Raw genomic sequence first — 23,780 nt, 5'->3', positions numbered from 1 at the left:
TTATTTAAAACATGTTGACTTGAATCAAAGTTATGATATAGAATAATATTTCGGCAGAAGCATTGTTAAATCTTAGATAGGATTTTAATAAATAAATTATATGGATAATTATACTTAGATCTTTTGACCTATCATTTATTTTTATATATTTTGCTAACGTTATTTTTAATACATAGATCCTATAAACTATTAAAAATCTCTTAATACTCATTTTATTAGTTTTCCATTAGTTCTTTCTTACTTTTTTCATTCAAAAGTTGTCTCCTGTGATAAAGTTGCCTCCTATGATCTTTATACACTTATTTTGTAATGGAAGAAATAAAAGAAGAATGTCAATATACCAGAATACTAATATAAGTATAGGCATATAAGTATACCATTAATGCCATCAGGGTCAAAGTTGAAAGAATGTATATCCAAATAGAAAATATTTGAGGTTCTAATTTGCATTTTTGTTGAATTTTCTTTTTGGTAATTCCTTATGTCCCTATATAAAATATAGTAAACAAATTCCTAAATGAATAACGAATTATATTTAGCAAAATATATATTGAATTTAACATTAAATATGTGTGAAATAGAGTATTTAATGATCGGTAACGTGATTTACAATAGTAATGAATTATGGCTGAAATCGGCATTGCCATGTGGAAGTCGATGCCTACCACAAAGAAAAGTTCATTTGAGATAATTGGAGCTTTGTTTGTTGCATCTGACTAAAAAAATTAATTTTATTCACTTGCTACGAATTAAAATGCTCGTCCGATCATTCAAAGTTAAAAAATAATTCTGTGGCTCGTATTATTTAATAAAGATATTTACAATAACAAAACAGTTGTCTGATATGACAAAACGAAACATTACAGTGGGTAGTCTCTCACAGATTCACCACAAATTAAGACAGCTTCATGACTCCCTAAATTTGGTCAGATCAAATGTAAAAGTTCTTGAGCAGCTACATATAATATACAGTGTAGTGTCACAAGCTTGCAGATAGTAATTATATCCGACTGGAAATTCTTATGAACAAGGAGATAATAAATATAGCATTTTTACCTTCTTTTAAGTCTCTATAAACCCCAACCAATGGCTCAACTTTGTCATAGAAACACCTTCAGCGATATCACAATACTTTGGAACCCACATCCTCCATCATCATCTAGACCGATCACATGATTTTGACCTAATAAAGCTAGCAACCTTTGAAACATTCTGATTATCCAGAGCCGCATCAATTTCATCCAATATGAAGAATGGAGATGGCCTATAACTGAAAATTTTGTGCAGAAAATAAGGTAGAGAACACTTAACACATCTAAAGATACCTTTTCTGGAGGTAAAGATAAAGCTTTCAAAGCTTAAGCTCCTATTAGGTAAGCAAATGAGTGATCCAAATAAATCAAACAAGCCCAGAAAATTGACAGACTCAAGTGAAAGCTCTTTTTATGGAAGGAGACTGATTGTCCTGTTAAATCTGAACATAATGAATTGTAGTACATCACATTGCAAGTGAAAATTGTATTACACTTTTACTGGTGATGTAAATAGCACTTATTAATCAGTATGCAGGCGTCAAGCATGGCACCATACACATTTCAGTAGAATCAGGAATTTCCAAGAAACACAATAGCCAGCTTAGGGAATTTTTTTTAAAAAAAAATGCTTAAGCAGCAAGTAGCAGTCTTCTTATTACTAACCAATAATTGACAAAGAAAGATGAATAGCAGATTTAGATAAAGAATATTAAACTGTGAATGGAGAAGAGCAATGCAAGTGCTGCAATAGTCTTCTCCCTACCAGATAATTGTTCCATATCTCTAAAGCATTTTGTAGGAGGCATTGCTGTGTATTTGATGCCGTGCAAGAACGGCTCGTCCTCATTTTCTAGATTCAAATATGCTCTTCCCCTAAGTGGATGTGTGTGTCTCTTTGTTAATTGCTTGTAAATTTTGTCAATACTTTTCGAGATATGGTCTAATGCCTCCATAAATAGGTCATACCTGGATAACCAAGAACAACTTTAATGTAGACTACTACATAGTTATCAAGAAGTAAAATGTCAATCAGCATAGCTAAAGAAACTTCAGCTTTGGAGATTAACCAAAGCTATTCTTTGAAATAAAGACGTCATTATGCCAAATCTCTGGATATCTAAGTCAACAATGATCATCAAGCAAACAACGTGAATTTCACATAAGTGAGCTTGCCAGCAATTACCATTTTAAGATAAAATGCTACTTTGAGTACTTTCTACCTCACAGCTCTAAAATGAAAATCATATTTTAATGGATTAAAAAAGTTAATTGAGCATACACTGTGGCAAACTTTGAAGAATTTTCTTACAAAATTCTATTAGTATGAGTGCATTACCTCTTCTGCTTGACAGAAATATATTTGTCAGATATCTCTTTCTCTTCCTTCCTCACTACTTCAAATTTCTCAATAACTTCCTTTTCCTTCTCTTAAAGTGCCTCATACTAGTCTTGAGCCTTTAGCTTTGGAGCTGCCCTTTCACGCTCAAGAGGGTCTCATATCATGCAGATAGGTTCTGCTCAGCTTTCTCTATTTTTCACTCCAAAAGAGGGTAAGGGCGGCGAGGGCAATGGCAGCCAAGGGCGAGCTTCATGACAACGAGATCGAGATCACCGATCTGGTGATCGAAGCTATGGATTGAGATCGAAGGGAGGAGAAAAGGAGAAACCAATAAAAGATCAGAGATCGGTAAAGGAGGGAAAAAATAAAGCGAGAAGAGAGAAGATCAAGAACGAGAGATCAGATCGTGATACCTGGATCGGCTTCCTCGCCGGAGCCGAGATCGAGATCGTCGATCCGGTGATGAAAGCCATGGATCGAGATGGATGACCATTTCTATATCGCCCAATATTCTTTCCAGAACCCCTAGAAACAGAGAAGATCAAGAACAAGAGATCGCCGGTCCGGTGATGAAAGCCATGGATCGAGATCGATGGGAGGAGAAAAGGAGACAGCGAGAACAGATCGGGGGTCGGTGAAGAAGGGGAAGAGTAAAGCGAGAGGGAGTGCTAAAAGGACTAATACACCCTTTTTCACGGGTTGGAACAGGTACCGGATGAGTTTTACCGGTAAAACCGGCTGTTACAGCCGTCGGATCATACATATAATTTATTATTGGGCATTAAATTATTTACCAGTTTAGAAATATTAGCAATTCAAGGCTAGAGTTCGAAATTGGCTTGAATTAAAAATACTATCAATTCAAGCAAGATTGGTGATTTGGTGTTCATGAATAGGCTCGAACTCGGTTACACCCACTTGTCCGAATCCCACTCCGTTCTCCTATGCCGTCAAAACCCTAGAATTCCTCTTTTCTCTAAAAACCCTAATAAGAAATTTCCCCCTTTTTCCTCTCCAAGCGAAACAGGGAGAGACTATGGATACTACCAACGTGGAAAACCGAGGAGGAGGACGACGAGGTCCTTTTCCAACTCTATCTCCAGAGTCCATGTCGTTTCTACGGGAAGGGATCTCCCTCGTCCTCTCGCGGTGGACTGCACTCCAGATGGCGGTGGAGAATGGGTGGGGCGGGAGAGACTCCCGGAGGAAGGCCGACGAGCTCGCCGATTCCATCCTCTCTTTGTTCGTTGAATCCAAAGGTCAGGATTTTTTCCTCCAAAGATGGTGTTTTTTTTTTTTTTGTTCAATTTGGATGTGAATTTGGTAAATTGATGGAAGCTTATCCGTTTCAGCTCCACTTTACATCGATGATCTGGAGAATATGATTGATGAGAGCATGGTGGTTTCCTTCAATACGGAGATCGAGGATGGGAGTGTGGAGGAGGTATTCTGCTCTTCTCTTGTTATAATGATGATTTTAATCCTGTTAGATGATATGATAATAGAATAATCCTGTGAAATTTCTTTACTATGTATATTGTAATTCATGGTGCAATTGAGAGGATGAAATTGTTTGCAGATCTAATTGATGTGTTGACTGTATTGATTTAGGTTCACTGCAAGTCAAGTTGAAATAAAAGCAGATTTAGAATATCAGTGGTTTTGTTAGATGTTGGTGTTTATAGATAGCACACCCGTAAAATGAGAATACTAGGTTTAGGCAATGCCAAGTAATGGGTTGTCGTATTATCTTGCATGGATTCATTCAAAGATTTTAATGGTAGGGTGCGAAGAGATGTGTTGCAAGAGAACAAGTATTTAGTTTCAGAAAGAACTCCTGAGTATCATAAAAAAGAGAAACTGATTTCTGATGAAAAAAATTTGTGCTTAGTTACTAAAGCAATTTATTCTTCTCCTAAACTGAAGTAGGCTAGAAGTTTTCTCCTCCACCTGAATTCTTACCTATTTTCCTGAAGCACTCAGAAATAAGTTGCATTTGCATTTAAACATAATAGATGCCCTTGTAGGTTTCAAAGAAATGGACACGTAAAGGCCTTTAGCAATTGGCCCAAGTATTATTCAAATTTATAGTTTTGAGCAAACTTGAAGAACCAGGTTTGGATCGATCTGTACGTAAGAAAATTATGAGATTTTTATGAGTGGTGGCCTCACGAGTTACGGATTAATAGCTTTGGCTTCACATAAATTTAAAGTCGAGGTAAAAAGTCAAAAAATAAAACAGTGAATAAAGGTCAGATCTTGACGGATTGGTAATTATCCGATATTGTGGCGATCGTCAGAGGGTGGTGGATGGCCAAGGGTGGTGGTGGGCGGCGGTAAGATAGGGTGGCTGGTGGGAAAAGATGGTTAAAGTTTGGATGTTTTGAATAGATCTAAGATTATGATCTATTCCTATGAAGATAAAAATGATCTAATGTTTGCAATAAAAGATAAAGACGAGATAATAAAAATAACTTAACTCAATATCATTCCACTCGTGATAATTATCCCATAATTACTCTTATTTATAGGAGTAGAATCATAATGATCGATCCAATTCACTCTATTAGGCTTACATCCAATTTATTTAAAATTTAAAGCAATAAGCTCATATGACTTAACTCATGTGGTCGGATCATAAATATCCACCACGCTTTCAACACATTGTCATAAGGTGACTAGTACGCTAGCTGGATCTTCTGGCTCATTTTGTGCTTATGGGCTCACAGGTCTACATGCAGGTTAGGCTTGATCAGTTGATGTGGGTCCGTCAGATTATTCCACTAGTCATTCTCGGGCTCACACTTGAGCTTAAAGTCATGCTTATGGGTTCCCAATTCGTTCACATGAGGTGGTCAAGCTAGATTGCAAAAATTCAGCTAGTCTTGAGATATGTGCACTTCGTCTCTCCCAACCAATAGCCCAAACCCTAATCCTAGGGTTGAAAATGTATTTTCGGCCTAGGAGTACCACCAAAGGTTACACGGGCGCTGGCAATAGTTGGACAAGATTGTTGGCCGGTGGTAATCGACGCCTAGCAGGTCCTCACGGCGGCGAGCGGCGATAGAAGCTGAAAATCGAGCTTGGGCTCCAGTTGCTGCAGCAGCGACCATGGTGCATCGCCGGCAGGTCCACTGGCTCCTGTTGGCTGGCGAAAGCTACCTTGGTGTGGCTTGCCTGGGCCAATATCACCATAAGCATGACCATTGGGTTCGACCACGCAACGGTCACCTGTGGCTATGGTGGCCATCACTGGATGGCAGTCAAGATGGGGAGACTAGCCTTGGCCATAGAAGGGCCGAACCCAAGCCCGCGAGCCATTGTTTTGCTGCAGTCAAGATGGTTGTCGATGGTGGCTGTCTGATCGGTGCTGACACGAATGACAACCATGGTTTGTGTGCGGGTGGTCCAAAGGTGTTGTTGGTGATGGATTGGATTGCTGCCGGTGGAAAGCTAGGTTTCCAATCACTGTTTTCCACCGTAGTTGAGGAAGATGACGATAGGTATTTGTTGCTGAGGGCTTCTTCGACGTCGCAACTATGGCTGGGAGGGTCTACATGGGTGGAGCAAGCTTTACCAAAGTCGAAGGAGGAGTTGAGGCGGTTTGGAGTTTGGACTCCCCTCTACCTTCACGGGTGGACTCCTCTAGCCGCGGTTGACTTGTTTCTGCCGTGGCCGACGGCGTTGGCAGTGCAGATGGTTGTGCTGGGATAGGAGAACGGTCGTCAAGACTTGAATCGCTTTCTCGATCCTCTTGGAGATCTCCTTTGATATTCCATGGACTCAACCAACTCCCTTTCCCACGTTGGTGGTTTGTTGTCGGCGATGGCTACTAGTGGTGGTGATGGCATTAGAGTAACTCCTTCAGGAACAAAGATGAGTTCCTGGTCCTTCATTCTTACTCTTTCTTTTATTTATCTTCTTCGATCTCTTTCTAACCATCGACCCAGGAACGATACCTCTAATATCACTATTAGGAATCAGATCTAGATCGATCTGGACATAAGAAAATATGAGATTTTTATAGATGGTAGCCTCACAAGCTATGAATCTAATGGCTTTGGTTTCACATGAATCTGAAGTTGGGGTGAAAAGTTAAAAATAGTACAATGTTAAAAACAATAAGGAAGGTCAAAAATTGGATATATTGGTAATTATTCGATGTTGTGGCGATCGTCGAAGGGTGGCAGACAGCTATGGGTTGTGGTGGGCGGTTGTAAGGTAGAGTGGCTAATGGAGGAAGATGGTGGCTAAGGTTTGGATGCTTTGAATAGATCTAGGATTACAATCTACTCCTACGAAAGTAAAAGCAATCTAATGGTTACGATAAAATATAAAGATGAGATAATAAAAATAACTAAACTCAATATCGTTCCACTCATGATAATTATCCTATGATCACTCTTATTTATAAGAGTAGAATCAAAGCAGATCAGGTCCAATTTGTCCTATTGATCTTATATCCACTTTATTTAAAATTTAAAGTAATAAGCAAATCTAATTAACTAACTCAATTTGACTAAACTAACTCGACCCACGTGATTGAATCATAACATGTAGATTATAGAGGACTTGGTTTTAATCAAGAGTCTGTTAAGAATGTGAACATGTTAAAAATTATTCTGAGAAGGCATTTCTGATGTTTGGAAGTTAGCCAAAATTTGTTTTTGTTCGTTAGCAACGTTGGTTACTCAAAACTTTGAAGAAAATCAGAAATTCTTTTAGGAGGGAGTATGGTAAACCTTTTTGGATAAACTTGATATTGTTACACTTTAGGTTCATTTTTAATCTTTTAATCAAGAGTATGCTTATAATTGTCTTCTTATTTTTATTTATATAATTGATAATGATAGTGTCTTCTTGTCCTTAAACTCACCTCTATAAAAGAACTTCTTTATGCGTAATTTAAAGGATTTTTATTTATGTACCATCCCTTTTTCTTGGTGTATGGACAAGCCTAACATAATCTATCCCACAATCATTTTCTGGGTTACTCCATAACATTGGAAATGTCATTTAAGCTTGACATGCTGCTGAAAATTGTATTGCACGTTTCTACTATGTATGTTGTTGTATCCTGTTATTCTCTTGAGGCTAGAAAATTTAGAACTGACGAGAATAGAAAGCGACAAGCTTCTTTACTGCTCTTTCCTTCTTTAGTCATACTCCTAAGATAAAAATGTTGAAATGGATGTGTAATGCTATTATGGATATATAATTAGACAATTGCATTTATTACAATTAAAGGATAGAACCTGCAAGATTGATAATTGAACTATGTTCAACAGATAAGAAATAGCACATAAGTCAGAAAAATTATTTCATAAGAATGATGTCACCCCAAGAAGAGAGACCAAGTATTTCTCTAGGTAGTGGGGAAAGATATGGTAGTGGTTCAGTTGATGGAGAATGTTATGTGAAATGCATTATGATGGAGGAAAAAGATCCATATATCTGAATTAAAATAGTTGGGTTCAAGCGTTAGTTTTTGTTGTCCTTGTTTGTACTTCTTTCTTGTTTTTGTTCATCCATTTTTTGATGGTCTATTAACCACTAATTGTACCACATATTTTAAGCAGCAAATTTTACATTTATGCTATAAGAAATCTACCTTAATTGACCCTATATATCTGTATGTTTGGTGCTTCAGTTTCTAACTTTGTGAACTTGGTTCCACTTGTGTGCCTCAAGATTTTGAAGAACAAGTGCTAATTGCAGTTTATACCTATGCTTCTTTGAGTGTAATTAGCTGAAACCATTAATGGAGAAATATGTGCACTCTTTTGCCTTGTATGTTCGCCATCAAATAATGGTTGTAGGCATGAATCTGTGCAGCCAAATTTAGAAACATGCTGGAATGGATGCGTTGTTGGATGAATTGTATAGTGTGCTCTAGATAACAATTTAACAATACAGCAACTCCTTCAGAATCTTGCGTTTCTACTTAATTTCTTTGTAAGTCATTACATTTTCATTGTCTAACAGATAGCAGAGGAATTGATGATTATGCACGAAGATTGTCTTAAAGGTAACTATGAACCAATTCAGAAGCTGAGGGAGGCAGGTCCCCAAAGAAATGCTGTTTCTCAAAGTAGACAGGTAATTAAATAACACAGTTTACAGAGTCTTCTGCATTTTGGTCTAATTTTATTATGCTGATATGTTTAGAGCTGATTGTAAGACCTGAGAAGATATGAATTACTGGTTTGTCAGAAGGTAAGGTTTGAAGTTTCACCCAAGATAGAACAATAACCACCAAAACTTGATGAAACCTAAAGCCAAAACTCATTGGTTAAGGACAAAACTATAAAGATTTCTAATTTTAACATTTATATTGGACTACAATAAACAAAAACCATTATGTTTCACTCTAAAATATTTATTTTTTTTAGGGGTCAAAATCGAAACACCGAAACCGAAAATTCGAGCCATATTAAAACATTCTAACAAATTTACTAGTCAGGACATGCATAATCTTTAACAATTGTTTCTCTGCTTAAAGGCACTTTATGTCTTACTTAAAACATTTTCTTATATTTTACAAGCTGAAAGATAAATGTAAAGCACCTTTCTATTTTGTGAAACTCTATGCTACTTCAAATATGGAGAGTCAACAGTTGTCCCTTCGTATCAAATTGTTGAAAGTTGTCTTAAACTTCAGAATTATTTATTGTTTCAAATAATCACATTTTGAGTCCGTCAGATAAGAAATACTGCTTTAATGAAGCTGTGCCAACAAGTTGGCAAAAGGTTCATCATTCTTACATAGTAACTATTTTTGCAATAGATGCAACCTCATAAGAGAGATAGAATGCTATGTTTGTATAGTGCATTTAATGATTATTTAATTAGCATTTGGTTAATCATATTAACTGTCATATCTTCAAATAATCATGTAATATCACGATCATCTTAATTGGGGGTTAATCTCCAATCTTTTCTCCAAAAACTAAAACCATGTAATATCACAATCATGCTTAATCCAAATTCTAGTGTTGTGACGACCTGGCAGGCTGTGAAATTCTGTTTGTGTGCTTCATAATATGAACTTGCATCGTGTGATGCAGTTGATTGATGACAACAAAGACGAGAGCTCCGAAGAGGAAGAGTTAGCAGAAATGATGGTGGATGATGCTGAGCCGAAGGAAATGACTATGGACCAGCCAAAGCCTAGTAAAGCAATGCCCGACGAAGAGGGATGGTCTATTGTTGCTCCCAGATGCAGCAGGGGTAGAAACTGAGGATAACATATATGTGGCCCTAAAACAACTAATACAGAGTTGTACTTCCTTTAGTTTTATTGTTAAAATTTTTTTTTCTTCCGTTCATTTTATGGTTAATTTTTTGTCAGGTTTGGGTTTTCGCACCTCTGATGTTATAAAGTCTGCTTTGCTATTTATTGCATCCTCCCCTTTGTTGCCGCACTTTCTAGATTTGATATGCTGCATATTGTAAGTGCTTCAACCATTTCTTGAAGATAGTCTTCAATCATTTCTAATTGGCTATTGAACCCCTGATTGTTTGGTTGCTTAACCTATGGAATTCCTACTTTTTCTCTTTACTTTGATCAGAATAGATGTTACTAGAAATAATAGACAAAATCGTGCTGCAGAGGATTCAATAGTTATGAACTGAAAGGAGCATAGATTTTATGAAATATACAATCTTCATTATCATCATCATTGTAAGGCTAGTCATCAGGATTGTGCCACCTATGTGATTCTATTAAGGATAATTCCCTTATAAATTTTAAATCCTTAAATCCTATAAATCGAGCTGAGTTGGGACTAAAGGCTGTGTTTTTCGTTTAATCATCATTCCAGATTCCTAAATAACTCATTCGTGCACAAGGGAGTACCATTTCTATGCCACTATCCAGCTATCAAGGCAAGTCAGATTCAAATAGACAATTTGTTTTGATTTTAAGAAACACCAGATTTGATGTCAAAAGAAAGAAACAAGAGAAGTGTTACTATGTAACTACGCAAGTCCAAGAGTACATATAACAAAATTTCGTCACGAAAGCTAACATACTAGTTTAATTCTGTAAACAAGGGTCGCGGCGTTAACTCAACTTTACCAAAGAATGCTTCAGTTAATATACACCACAAAACAAACAAATTTTCCATCACAAACTTCTCTAATGAGGACTGCAAGGACAAGTAATTTCAGGCCAAGTGAAGACATGCAGGATCGTCCAGCACAAGTTGTAGGATGTCACTTCCTGAAATTGCCAATTCAATAAAATACAGCAGCGAACTAGCAGATTAGAACATAATATTCCAACGGAAAGACTGAAAGAATACATAATTATATATGTTCATGACTTCCTAAATATTCCAATACAGTAAAATGACACCAGAGGACCCTAGCAAATAAGAATTTGAACTTCTCCCAAAATGAATCTGACCAAAAACATGACATGATCCTTTTTCTTTCTTACTTCTCAATAACCATGAAGAAGACTTGGTTATGTATTGATGATCTGTAACTCAGTTCTTCTTTGGGCGATGCTCTAAGCTGAACCGATACTGTTGGATGATGATGAGATAATGCCTAGCTCATCTTCCAGCGGTCAACTGATTGTGCGAGTTTCCCATCTGACGTCAATCCTTTATAAGACTTGAGAGAATAATGAGCAATGCCATCACTAATCATTTCAGCATTGGTCGGTGATCTACTAATATTTCTATGCATTATATACATCTTTTCATAGAAGCAGATCCTTAATCAGCAACGGTTACTTTCAAAGTGAAAGAAAGGAAGAATTTGATGCCCTGCTGTTCTCTAGCTTTGCATATTTATAACATATACCAATTCCTGATAGCAGAGAAGATAGAAACAGTTAGCAAAGCACAACCAGAACAGAAACCTAGATCTACAATCAGAATTGCTGAGTCTCACCAGATCGCCTTGTACAGAACTGAATGAAGCATGGAGCTCTGCAAGAGATGTTTCTCCTTCCAATAAGTCCAAGCCCTCTAGAGTATCCAACTGGTCAGCGTTATCTGAAGAAGTGGTCTCCTTGATCAGCAAAGATTGGCATTTAGATCTCCTCGCATATACCTCAACTTCTTCAACTCGTAGTAATCGACATGGGAGGTGTAAAATCATCGGTTGAAGAGAAATGAACTGCACATATACACATCAACAGCTTCTGTCAATCATTTGGATAAATATTGTAGTTATCAACAAAAAGAGTTTGTAGAACAAAGAATTCACTTGAGAAAGTTGTCTAATGGACAAGGTTGGGCGACAGCAGAGATACAACTTTGGCAAATTAGGTATGATTTGACCACCCAGTGGAATCAGAATCAGATGTACATCAAACTGTAAATGAAATCACAAAACACTCAAATAAGTCAATGCAAAAGTCTGGTATTGAAGTGAAGGTAGAACTTAACTTTTATTGTAATCCACTAATTGTACCTCACTATCAGTTTCATATAAGCTCCGGAGATAGTCCACCAACTTGGCTATGCGGCTGCCCTTGACCATCCTATTATTTGATCCGCTAGCATTGCCATGTCGAGTTTGACTCCGGGTACCATTCTTACCCCATGCAAGCATCTCTCTATTTCCCACTCGCAAAGGAGATGTGTTAAGATTTTCTTTGCTGACTGCTACATCATCATTTTCTTCATTACCAACATAAACAATGCCTGAAGTTCTAGCCGGTGAAGATCGTGGTACTGGCCATCTCCTGCATCTTTTCTGCCTTGCATCCGGAGAGTGCTCATCTGCAGAAGAGGACTCTTTGCTCCCATCTTTACCATTTGCTTCCTCTTCCTCATCATCAGAGACTGCTACGGAAGTATCACGAGCACCTGTTCTACCTCTCCCACGCATATAATTGTTCTGCCCATGAGCCCGGACATTCACCTGATATTTTCTCATAAAAGTGTCATCTGGTTGCTTCAAAGTAGACTTCCTCTTACCAAGTGCTTCTGTTTGTCGTCGAAACGTCTCAGCTATGGATGCTTGAATCTGCCAAAAATTTAAAACTTAATATTTGTATGAGCATAAGAGAGAAAAACAACTAGACAAAGCCAAAGTCATATAAGTACAACATAGTCTAGCACACAGCTAGCTAAATAAAACGACCTTCTTATTGCGGATATCCTCTTCTTCATCGAAAGCCAGTTCCTACAGCAGAGTATTGAAGTCAATCAAAGAATTACTTGCTGCATATGGGTAAAATAAAGTCAACCAATAAATAGTCTACTAAAAGAAGAGTAGGGAAATGACTATCAAAAGTACCTCTTCCTCATACTTGTCAATATCTGGATAGAGAGCTGCAATCAGAGCGTCATAATTTGGGTCGTCCCTTAAAGAACGTCGGCTTGCACAATGAGTACGACATGCTGGACATTCATTATTCCTGCAAAAGTTTACAGTTAAAACAAAGCAATAAGGTGACTTGTCTCTCTATCATGATGTAAATGATAATTTGTCCCTTTCTTGACCAAGTATAGAAACAAAATATTGTAATACTGTATGCTTGAAAGGACTACTATTTGGGACCATACCCAAGGCGCATTGATTTATCAATGCAATCCCGACAAAACCGGTGTAGGCACTCCATAACTGTTCTTGTCTTCCGAATTATGCCTAGTAGACAGAAAGTTTCAGTGATTACAGAACTTTTATTAGAAACTCAATTTACATACATGCTGCTACGGAATACAGATAATCAAATGTGGTTATAAAAAGATCAAAATAATTTCCATAGAAATTTATTTGTTTTTCTTTAGCAAGAAATAGCAATAAGCAAACAATTCATGTCACATATTACTAAACAGGATTATACAAACACTGATATGCACTAATTACCAACCAGAATAATTGTACGATAGACACTTTTTACCAAAGTGGCTATCATACTATTAGCCCATGTTCACTTTAGAAATAACTTTTTTCTTATTATAGAATACAACTCCTTATTTTAAAATAATAGTTAAACATCATAATAACCTTATTTTAGAATACAAATATTATTTATCAAAATTACATCCTATACCACACACTAACCTAATTACTAATTTATCATTGATATTTATGCTATGAACCTACTTTATATCAAATAAAAGAGTATTCATGATAATTTTATAAAAAATAAAACAATTTTTTTCATCTTTTTCTCCACTTTCTATCACATCAAAAGTAATTTTTACACCCATATTACAAGATACAAATGAACATAAAAATGGGTATTCTTAAAATAAAAATCTCCTTTTAGGAACAACAAAGAGAAATACATATTCTAGAATTGACCTTATTCAAACTAAAAACATCTATAAAATACCTTAAAAACTGGCATGTGAAGCCGTGTTGATCTGACATGCCCTATGTCGATCGACACAGGTTGTGCTGATAGTGTATCGAAGCACATGCCACTAGCATAGCAGTCTTTAGTCTTGCTAATATTTCTAATATTAGATAAAGCAGGAGGAAACTAGAATAAGGGGCCATTATGGTCTCTATATTTTGATGCAAATTTTGGGTTACTCTAAATACATGGTTAAAGGAAGAATTTCCAAAGTACTAGTCTAAAGAGGGCAAATTCTATTGTTTTGAATAGTGGCCGGTTGGGTGGCATGCCAACCGGCACGCCAATAGGGAGGGTGTTCAAACCCTAGCCGCCTAGCTGCTAGGGCACGCTTGGCGGGCCGAGAGGCCCACTAAATGAAATTACGAGTCAACCTGCAATGGAGGTAAGTTTCGATTTTTCGGTCAGATCTTCACTATTCGCTAACCGCCTAAACTATTAACCATTTAAAAGGAAAACCCCAATCGTTCTCTCCCTCACTCTCTCAATTTGAGCCCTAAAAATGCTTCCTCTCAATCATCTTCGAGCGGCAGCGAGAAATCAATGGCGACGAGCAAGGTACCTCTCAAACTCTTCTCTTCTTCTCTTTTTTCTTCCCTTTTCACTCTCGATGGCCACCTCCCGGTTTGGCTGCCGATAGTGAAAGGTTGCCACCATAATAGTAGGTTCTTCCTAGTTCCCTTTTCCTTTCCCTTTTTTCCTTTCCCTTTCTCCTTCTCTTTCTCCCTTTAACGGTTGGCCTTCTTCACTGCTACAGTAATAGTAAATTTCTTCTCTAGTTACTAATAGCAATAGGTAAATCGCTAATAAATTTGTTGTATTAGTTTGTGAATCACGACAAGCATGCTTTGATCTATAAATTATATTAGTATAACAATTATAAATATACCATATAATTTTTTTAATTTTTATATAAAATATGCTATACTGCCTTGTCACCCACCTTCCACCTTAGTGCTAGGCAATGGGATGACCGCCCGCCATCAGCAACCCCCTTTCAAAACATTGGCTAATTCTATCTTGTGTGTTGTTCAAATATTACTAACATGAGTGTACTATTATGAGTTGAGAGTAACTTAGGATAACATAGTAACTTGTGTAGTTTATCCAGAATTAGCTGAAAACATTGCTCACAAATCACTTAGAAGAATTTGGTCTTATGCAACAAAAGGCAAGCTATTTCAAATTAAGAACCTTGGTTAGTGATTCTAAAAGATAAAGCCATCCAAGTGCACAAAGAACTACGTGAAGCTCAAATAGGAAGGATGTAAAAAACCTAATGTTCCCAGTTTTCCGTCCTAATCGAAAAGATTGGTTTTAGTTGAGGCTCATTCGAATTGGTCAAAATTGGGCAAAATTGGACATGGATCGATAGGATTGGCCAAGATGACCGATCCCAATTTGGATCGGTCTATTTAGACTAGATCCGACCCAACCTAACTAGGGATCAATATCTCTTCTTTCCCCTACTTTTACCCTCTCTGTCTTCCACTCTTCTTTTCCACAATAGTGATTAGTAGATTCAGCGTCCACAACATCTAGCAATATCTAGTGATCGTCTCCGACGACTTTCACAAACTCTAGCAAGCTAGTGAGTCATTGTTTCTCCCTCTCTCTTTTATTGCTTCTTACCCTTTCTCCTCTCTCTCAATGACGACCTCTCTTCCACCTCTCTCTCTTCGATGACCACCCTATCTCCGATGATCTCTCTCTCTCCTTTGTTGCAGCAATATACAGAGGAAGAGAAAGAGGGGAAGGAAACTAGAGAATATGCAATAAAAGAAGAGAAGGAGAGAGTGAAAGAGGAGAGGGAGATAGTAAGACAAGAGTGTTGGTTATACTTGCGCGAGAGAGTAGAGAGAGGGAGAATAGACTAGAGAGTTATAGAAGTCTTTACAAAATGAGGAAATTTATTTTCCTTTTTTAGTTTTCAGACTTCTGTTTTTTACTAGAAAGAAGGGAAATACCATTGACTCACATAAAGTAATTTATATTATCCTTTTTTTCTTTTTTTTCTTTTTTAGGATTTTTCATGCACTTAACAATATTTTTTGCAATTAAAAATTAGCTTGATACTTACGAGGCCGATACTACTAGTCCGTATAGTTTTCCCAAGCAATCGATCTCGATCGTGATTTCTATAATCTTGACATAGCCTAACCTCATCTCTGTAGAGATTATTTTCAAGACTTTAAAACGGGGCATTCTTAAATGCAAGGGGCCAAATCTTGGTGGTAATATTTGCCTCTTGAATGATCATAGGCCAAAATCTTCGAAACAACCTCCTAAAGAATTAAAGAACTGTTGCATACATCATCCCTCCCAAGATCCCACAAAGGAAAGGTAGGAGCCTCGTGTACGAGGACATGCTTATTGACTTCTTTCAATTCACATAAATATAGCATTTTGAATCTAGAAGAGTTACAACCAAGTTCCAAGACGATACATATCAGTCGTCAAAAAAATTGATACGTATCGGACCACATTATTTTATAATTACATAACAAAAATATAGGAAAATTTTAAAAATAAAAAAATAACAAGAAAATGAGAAAATAATAATTACTTATATATGAAGCCTAAAACTAAAAAAATATATTAACTTACTCAAACTTTGATTTTTTTCCTTTCTTCTCTCTCCTTTCTGTTTCTCTCTCTTACTATCGACATCACTTTATTTCTTTTCTTTTTTTTTAGTTTCTTCTCTTCCCCTTCTCTTTCCCTTTCCTTCTTTCTCTCTCTCCCTTCCTCTCACTCTTCCTCCCTCAATTTCTATCTTACTACCGCAATGCAATTTTTTCTCTCCCTTCTCTCTCTCTCTCTTTCATCTCTCTAACTCACTCTCTATGACTACAAAAAATGAGATAGAGGATGGAAAGAAAGACGAAGAGAGAAGAGAAAGAGCGAGAGAGAGAGAGAGGCAACTCGCCGAGATAGAGAGAGAGGAGGCGGCTCGTCGAAGAGGGTAGAGAGAGAAAGAGAGATGGGCCATGAGAGAAGAAAAAAATACTAACTCGAGGTCGCTGAAGGAAGAGATCATCGAATCTTGGTCAATGGAATTTGTTGAGCATCAAGGTTGCCGGGATCTACCATGGGTGCCGCCGATGGAGAGAGAGAGAGAGAGAGAGAGAGAGAGAGAGGGATTCGGGTCGGATTCGATTCGACTCAAATCTATATTCTCGGACTCGTATTAGGCGGGATCAATTTGGCCATTTGGGATCGGCCGAAACTCAGAATCATGGTTAGAACTTCAATTTATACCAATGATGTATATACAACTATCAGTGTCTTAGGAAGTAAAGTAGGAAATTGCAACTCTATAGAATATATCATAGAACGACATTGAAGCAACAGAAATCCAATTATAATATAACCATAATGTTACTGAAACTGAAAGAGAATAAAAGGTGTGATGTATAGACTTTAAGGGGCATATCTGCTAAATGTATAAAAGGAATCATGTTTTCAGATATGCATATGCAGGAATCCAACTTTCAATTGAAAAATCAAGATTGTCTTGATTAATAACATGATCGTGTGTAACATTTGCTTCTAGAAAGTAGAAAGTATACAGAAAATATGAGAGTAAATCTATGATGAAGAGATACAATAAATAAGTACTAACGTTCACTAAAAATCAAATAGAAAACAAAAGCATTTGAACTTTATGAAGCAATTTGCTAAATTTGCTAGTAATCATAAAAATGTTAATACCTAAGCATATAGGGCATTGCACTTCTCTGCGTATATCTGTTAATTTGACTAGTATAAACCTGCAAATAAAGCATGTCGAAAGAATCATTTGCACATTCAAGCAGCAATATATCAAGACATAAATATAAATACATCTGCATCTACAACACATGTAGAGATAAAATTTCACAAGGGACTACAAAAACCTTGAACTTATGAAAAAAACAATCAAAGCCAGGAACTGAACAAATCCAGGAGTTGACCATAGATAACTAGCTAATGCTTTCAACCACCTGGCAAGGTACAAAGTAATTGGAATAGCCTAGTATTAGACAAGAATGTCACACTGTGCTTGCTGCATAGTGCATACCATGTGGGAATGGTGAAAGTCTGCTCTAATATAAAAAGCTGTTAAGGTTCCTCAGAGAGGAAAAATAGGAATTATAATGATCGACAATACAGTAGCTCAAACAAGAGAAATTGCAACAAGACGGGACGTAAAAGGTTTCTAAGAATACAACACCAAAAGCATATGGAATTTGCAGGATATCCTAGATTAAGCATCTCAGAGCTTCTTAAGATATCAGAAAAGAGGCTAACGTCCATCGAGTGTATCTATCTAGAGGAACCTTATGAATTTTAAACATCCAATAATGCATAAAGAAAAGTTCTATGCTTTTCCCCATCTGTAAGTATTGGATAGTTTGGGATGTGATGTTTATTGACTGCAAGAAAAGAAGACCAGATATAGCTCATGTATCAGTGAATAATATGACAAAGTTGAGTAAATAATATATCAATCCAGAAACAATGAAATAAAAAAGGGACAAACAGAGAATATTCACTTAACCATTAAGATCTTAAACACATCAAAATTAAGTCAATAAACTTCAAGTATTTAATATTTAATTTGTAAGTACACAATTATTCATCTACAAGGTTAAGAAAAAGCTCCTGGATATGTACTAATATCATATATTGTGCTGCGATTCAAACTGCTAGCAATTGTAGGAGAAAAGGAAGCATATATACATAGTTAAAAAGTCAAAAAAAATGAAACCACCAACATCAAATTTCAAAAGGAAAGATATTCGATACCCATCTGCATTCTGCAGGGCAGATTACTGTTATGCCTATCCTTTGCAAATTTGCAACATCATCATATGTTCAAATGTTTTCTAAGGGGAACAACCAATGGAAATTTGCATTAGCAAAGACCTACCATCTAACAAGTCTAAGTTGAGAGCATCAAAAAAACATAGGTTGATAAGCTTATGGTAATCAAGGTTTTAACTTTTAAAGGACTGTAGGCAGCTGATGGGCAGACAAGGGGTCATGTAATGCCTAGGTATTGGATGGATGCCTAGGAGGCCACACAGAATTCAAGATAGATAAAATAAACAAACAAAAAGTAATAATAGTTAGTGAAAAAGTTAAAATTAGTATGCAGTACAATCTAAGAATTTAATTGATGCATTCTTATTAAGAACCATATTAAGCCATCAGAGTCCTCCAATTTACCACCATCTACAATGATTTTGAATTTCAAAGTTAAACTACATATTAAAACATGAGACAAGATAAACAGTCATCTAGGCAGAACCTGAATGGAGCTTAGGTACATTCTGTCTAAGGCAGGTGCTTAGGCAGTAAGGCAGAATTTTTTCAAATTATGATGCTAATAGTGTAGCACCTCATCCAACAAGCAATGGATTATCTACAAACCGAACTGTAGAATTTGCTGCAACCTAGATATAGCAGGTTCTTATTGGTTAAACAAATCTAAAAAGCTGTAGAACTTCCCTATCAACGTAATGCAAGGGAGAGAGAGAGGAGGAAGAAGAAGACAAGGGCAATATGTACATAATGTAAAATCTGAATCATGATGCATGCTGTTAGAACATAATAGATAAAAATCATATTTTTTTAATAGCTTAAGTTTTTAGAGTAGTTGGTGAGTTATCATGATACCTAAGCAGCGATCATAAATTTAAATCCCGTAGGGCTTATCTATCATTGGAAATATAAGACATCCATTGATTTAAGTTTAAATTCACTTCTTAGGTCTATCAAAATATCAACTTAAGATTTCAAGCAATCTAGCATAAGATGTACATTGTCAAAAATTTATAGTTGAACGGTCATACTCTTATGTGTTTATTTATTTATTTATTTGTTGCCATCTTGAGGAAAGCCATGTGATTGTGAGGTATACGTTTCTGTAAGAAAGTGTGATATACTCTCACTAATTCAGGGTCAAAGTAAGAAAAAGTCTAAATTCTACGGGCAGGCTAACTTGTACATAAGTAATCTTTCAGATTAACAGTTGCGAGAAGGATAAGTTAGATAAATAGAACCTGGAAGCTCACACCAATAGCTCAGTGCCAGAGGGATCCAGCAATAACAATAAATGCATGAACTCGTGACAGAGCTCTGAATAACTAATCATAAGAAGAAGCAAAGAAAACCTATTAAATAAACGAACATGAGATCAAATCTCCCTTCTAGTCAACAGAGACACTCATAGGCAAGCAAACCCGCTCATCTATAGCTTGCGTGATCCTAGCAGACGGAAACAATCTTACCCCCGGTAAAATGAAATCTAACAAAGCTATACTGATCAAATCTACAATCCAAGTTTTCTCACCCTCACGTATTGATCTGGCGTCAATAAAATAAGCATCGAGACATACATCGAAAAAGAAAAAGGAAAGGAGAAAGTAGAGGGACGTACTCATCTTTGTCCGCGGCGCTCTCAGACGACCGGCTATCCTCTTCGGCATCAGAATCTGGAAAACAAATAAGCAAACACATCGACACGTATGAGATCGACGGTGACAACAGGGGAGTTGCCAGTTCCCACCGAAACTTACCGTCCTTGTTCTCCGTCTTAGATTCTGCCTTCTGCTCGCCCACTTCGTCTCCTACTTGCTCTGCTTCCTCTTGTTCTCCTTCTTCTTCTACTTCCTTCTCTTCCACCTCCTTCTGTTGGGGTGGCGAAGGCGAGGAGGCGAAATCTTGGTGGTCGTCGGAGGGAGGAGGGAGGGGACGCTTCTGGGCGGGCATTTTCCTCTTCCCTATCCTTCTTCCTCTTCTCCTTCTTCCCGTTTCCGTTTCCAGCTGTTGGGGTTTGCGTGCGAGTGAGGAGGACGAGGGAGAGAGAAGGGCAAGAAAAAGAAGAGAAAATAAAAGAAAGGGGAAGAGAGAGAGAGAATACTCGCGGTCTTGACCGGATTTCTTTGTCATAGTAGGTGACAAGTATACCACATTGCCGGTTAACGGTGTCGATGAGCCGGGTGAATCCGGTCCAATGCCCGGACCCTGTTTTGGATCATTATCAAGAGGTTTTTTTTTTTTTTTTTTTTTTTTTTACCTCTTCAAAACTATTTTTAATAAAAAAAACCTTCTCTCAAAATTAATATTAAAAATAATTTGTTTTATTGTAGCGGTCAATGAAACGCTAAATTTATCAATATTTTATCTAATAAGAAAAAATATTAATAAGTTTAGTGACTTTTTCTTATATATAAAACATTGATAATATCAGTATTTTGTGCGGTCAAACTTAATACCAAAAGGGATTCGTTTTAATATAGTTGTCAAAAAAAATATTGATAAAATATGATTAGTACTTTATGTGGCAAAGAAAAACTAAGGTAGACTTAGCTAAATCTATTAATGTATTATCTGAAATCAATGGCCGATAAATTCAACTTTTTATATATATTAATCTTTGATAAGATTAGCATTTTATTTTACTAACTTATAGATATAGACTTTAAATTTGTTAGCATTTCTATCTAAAAGTAAAACACTGATATTATCATAGGTGTTTGCTAAATAGTTATAAAGAAACAGACCAAAGGGTTTGTCAAGAGTTGAGAGACCAATTTTTGAACTATTTGGAAGAAAAGGTGACGAATTTTAGCCTAAAAAATTGTTATCACCCAAAGCTGTCAACAATTCTCTCAAATATTTTTCAAGAGCTCCTAAATTTTATAACAGCGCTAATGGAATTGTGCAAAGTTAACACTAATGATTACAATCCAAATAATATTTCACATAGATGATTAAGGGCCCACGTTGTATAATAAGTACTTTTAGATTTAAATTCTACGCCACTAATTTAACTGAAATACTATTAAATTCCTACTCCTCTCAAGAAATTAAAACCAGCTATAATAAAGAATTGCCTTCCACGAAAGCAGGTTTTTGAGTGCCAAAACTTGAACCTATTCTTCTAAACACTCTAAAAGTTCAGCATTTTATCCAAAAGGTTGAAAAATATATTTGTTTTGCAAAAAAAGTCACTAAATGTCTCTAATACAATTTAGATAAGTTTTCATCTCCTTCTTGTAAAATAGAGTTTAAATTGCCAAAACCTTGTATTATTCTATATCAAATAACAAAAATAATCATTCTCCTAGTGTGATAGCAACACTAAAAACTAGTGCATAATACATGTGAGGTTTAGATCTAAAATAGCTTTATTTAAACTTGTTTGAAATTTTCAGTGGTAGTAGAAATAAAACAACCGAATTCGGCAGGTGCTCCTCATGTGAGATTGCTATTATAAGAGACTCATGTATAGGCTCGAAGCATTAGCAGCATATATATCATTACCAGGTAAGACCAAAATAAAGAGAAAAAGTAGTAAAACCTGTAGGTTATGACAAGTCCATTAATTATATAAAAGCGAGTAGAGACTCCGAATATAAGAGTATATGCTGAAATTAAGCTACAATAATAGAAGATCATACTCTTTTACAATGCTAGTATGAAAGTGAGTAATAAAAAGTTCAAATGACTGACAAAGTAACTACCACAAAAGCCCAAGCCATGGTTGCAATCAATTTGCATCATATGTCAAATATGAATAATTTAATATTTAACAAGTGACACTACCTCTAGCATAATAATATATAAGAAATTGCTTGGCATAATGAATTTCTTGCATTTACACCCAATATGATAAGCGAATTAATAATCAAAGAAAATATGATGTCAAGCAATCTCAAACTCATCTTCAGTCATCTCTATGTATAGCATAAGATAAGCATCAAGTTATATTAATTAGTATGATTCAACTCCTACTCATGCTAACATTTACTAAATTCATCAATCCACCTAACCTGTTTGTTATTACGCCCACTGACCGGCACTCGCACTACACCCAACACTATGCCTATCTTGTGACACATATGTTCGTCCCAAGTAAATGCCCATAAGAGGAATGATAAACTCTAGCAGCAGAATTGTCTGTCTATAACTCAACGAATAATTAACTAATTATCCCCCATCATAAACTAAAGACATCAGTCGTAAGCCTATAATTATGAGTTTGTATCGTGTTTTTGAGGCTACGCACCTAAGCCCCTAGCATAATGTCCTCACATCGTCTATACGAAAATCATGAGCTGCACTATCCCACCTTCTTACCGTCGCTTTAATAAGGGTTTGATTATCGTTAATCGACAGTATAATTGTTTATCGCCAGCGAATGGCATATCTAATTATGCGGGATCTACGAATTAAGACCTCAATTAGCCTTACTATATAATATTATAGTATAATTCCCTTGTCTCTTACCTTGGTTATGGAGATGTTGAGTATTGTTGAGACATAAAGGTCACATATCTCTTATTATAGTGCTAGGGGTGGAAATAGATCGGATATAGATTGAATAGTGCTTAACCCACATTCGGATCCATATATTTAGTTTGGATACAAATTCATATATGGATATTGGACACATAACAAAAGTTAAAACCATATCCTAACTAAACGAATATGGATAATTTTTGGATATAGATTGGATAATTTTCGAATAGAGAATCGGATCTTAAACGGATATATAAATTCATATCAGATGCAAATCAAATCTTAAATATATTCAATTGATTATTTAGAATTTGCTCCTTAATATAAAAATAATAATCTAAATTAAAAATCTATGCACCTTTTTAAGATATTGACTAGCTGCCTAAACAAGCTAATCTAGTAACAAGATACATCCTTTTTAGGTCTCCACTTTTCAATATATTGTGGCAAGTGTATAATATACCCTTCATACATAAGATTGGAAAAAATTATTAGTTCTAAATATTTTAGAAGATCAAAGTGCAGAACCTCAAGAAAAGAATGACTAAAAACAAATAGCTAAGACCAAAAACACAATCATGCACAATTCATAATTAAGATCACAGAATTCAAACACATTAAATTTAATACAATTGAATAAAACATGTATTGAACTAAAGATATTATCATACTGAAAATGGCAACGCAGATACAAAGAAATATGCATGTGAATAACAAGCTCTTTGTTCTCACCAATACTGCAAACATATAGATTTTGGTCTCAAACCCATCCAAGCTTGCTTCT

At 36.1% G+C, this 23,780-nt stretch overlaps 2 protein-coding genes and 1 long non-coding RNA gene across 4 annotated transcripts; 1 reads left to right on the top strand and 2 right to left on the bottom strand.

Annotated features, from left to right (window-relative positions):
* Positions 1–776: 776 nt before the first annotated feature.
* On the bottom strand, positions 777–3,013 carry LOC140799096 (uncharacterized). Its single transcript, XR_012110948.1, has 4 exons — positions 2,787–3,013; positions 2,371–2,663; positions 1,057–1,270; positions 777–955 (listed from the first exon to the last, which is right to left on the bottom strand). It is a non-coding gene; the product is annotated as an uncharacterized lncRNA (long non-coding RNA).
* Positions 3,014–3,165: 152 nt separating this feature from the next.
* Positions 3,166–9,883, top strand: LOC140799095 (uncharacterized). Its single transcript, XM_073153241.1, has 4 exons — positions 3,166–3,632; positions 3,726–3,817; positions 8,359–8,472; positions 9,441–9,883. The coding sequence occupies exons 1-4, from the start codon at positions 3,410–3,412 to the stop codon at positions 9,612–9,614; spliced, it is 603 nt and encodes a 200-aa protein (XP_073009342.1). The 5' UTR covers positions 3,166–3,409; the 3' UTR covers positions 9,615–9,883.
* A 750-nt stretch (positions 9,884–10,633) lies between these two features.
* On the bottom strand, positions 10,634–20,635 carry LOC140799360 (putative E3 ubiquitin-protein ligase RING1a). 2 transcript variants are annotated; one of them, XM_073153669.1, is made up of 10 exons: positions 20,269–20,635; positions 20,130–20,184; positions 17,417–17,475; positions 12,903–12,984; positions 12,634–12,754; positions 12,478–12,519; positions 11,803–12,360; positions 11,596–11,703; positions 11,278–11,505; positions 10,634–11,193 (listed from the first exon to the last, which is right to left on the bottom strand). In XM_073153669.1, the coding sequence occupies exons 1-10, from the start codon at positions 20,459–20,461 to the stop codon at positions 11,161–11,163; spliced, it is 1,479 nt and encodes a 492-aa protein (XP_073009770.1). In that variant the 5' UTR covers positions 20,462–20,635; the 3' UTR covers positions 10,634–11,160. The 2 variants fall into 2 exon arrangements, with proteins under 2 accessions (XP_073009770.1, XP_073009769.1); XM_073153668.1 differs by having other exon boundaries at positions 12,475–12,519; positions 20,269–20,600.
* Positions 20,636–23,780: the final 3,145 nt, after the last annotated feature.

Source organism: Typha latifolia, chromosome 12, assembly GCF_019914945.1.
Source record: "Typha latifolia isolate L0001 chromosome 12, TyphaL0001v2, whole genome shotgun sequence".
Classification (NCBI taxonomy): Eukaryota; Viridiplantae; Streptophyta; class Magnoliopsida; order Poales; family Typhaceae; genus Typha; species Typha latifolia.
This window is presented reverse-complemented; position numbering and strand designations above follow the sequence as displayed.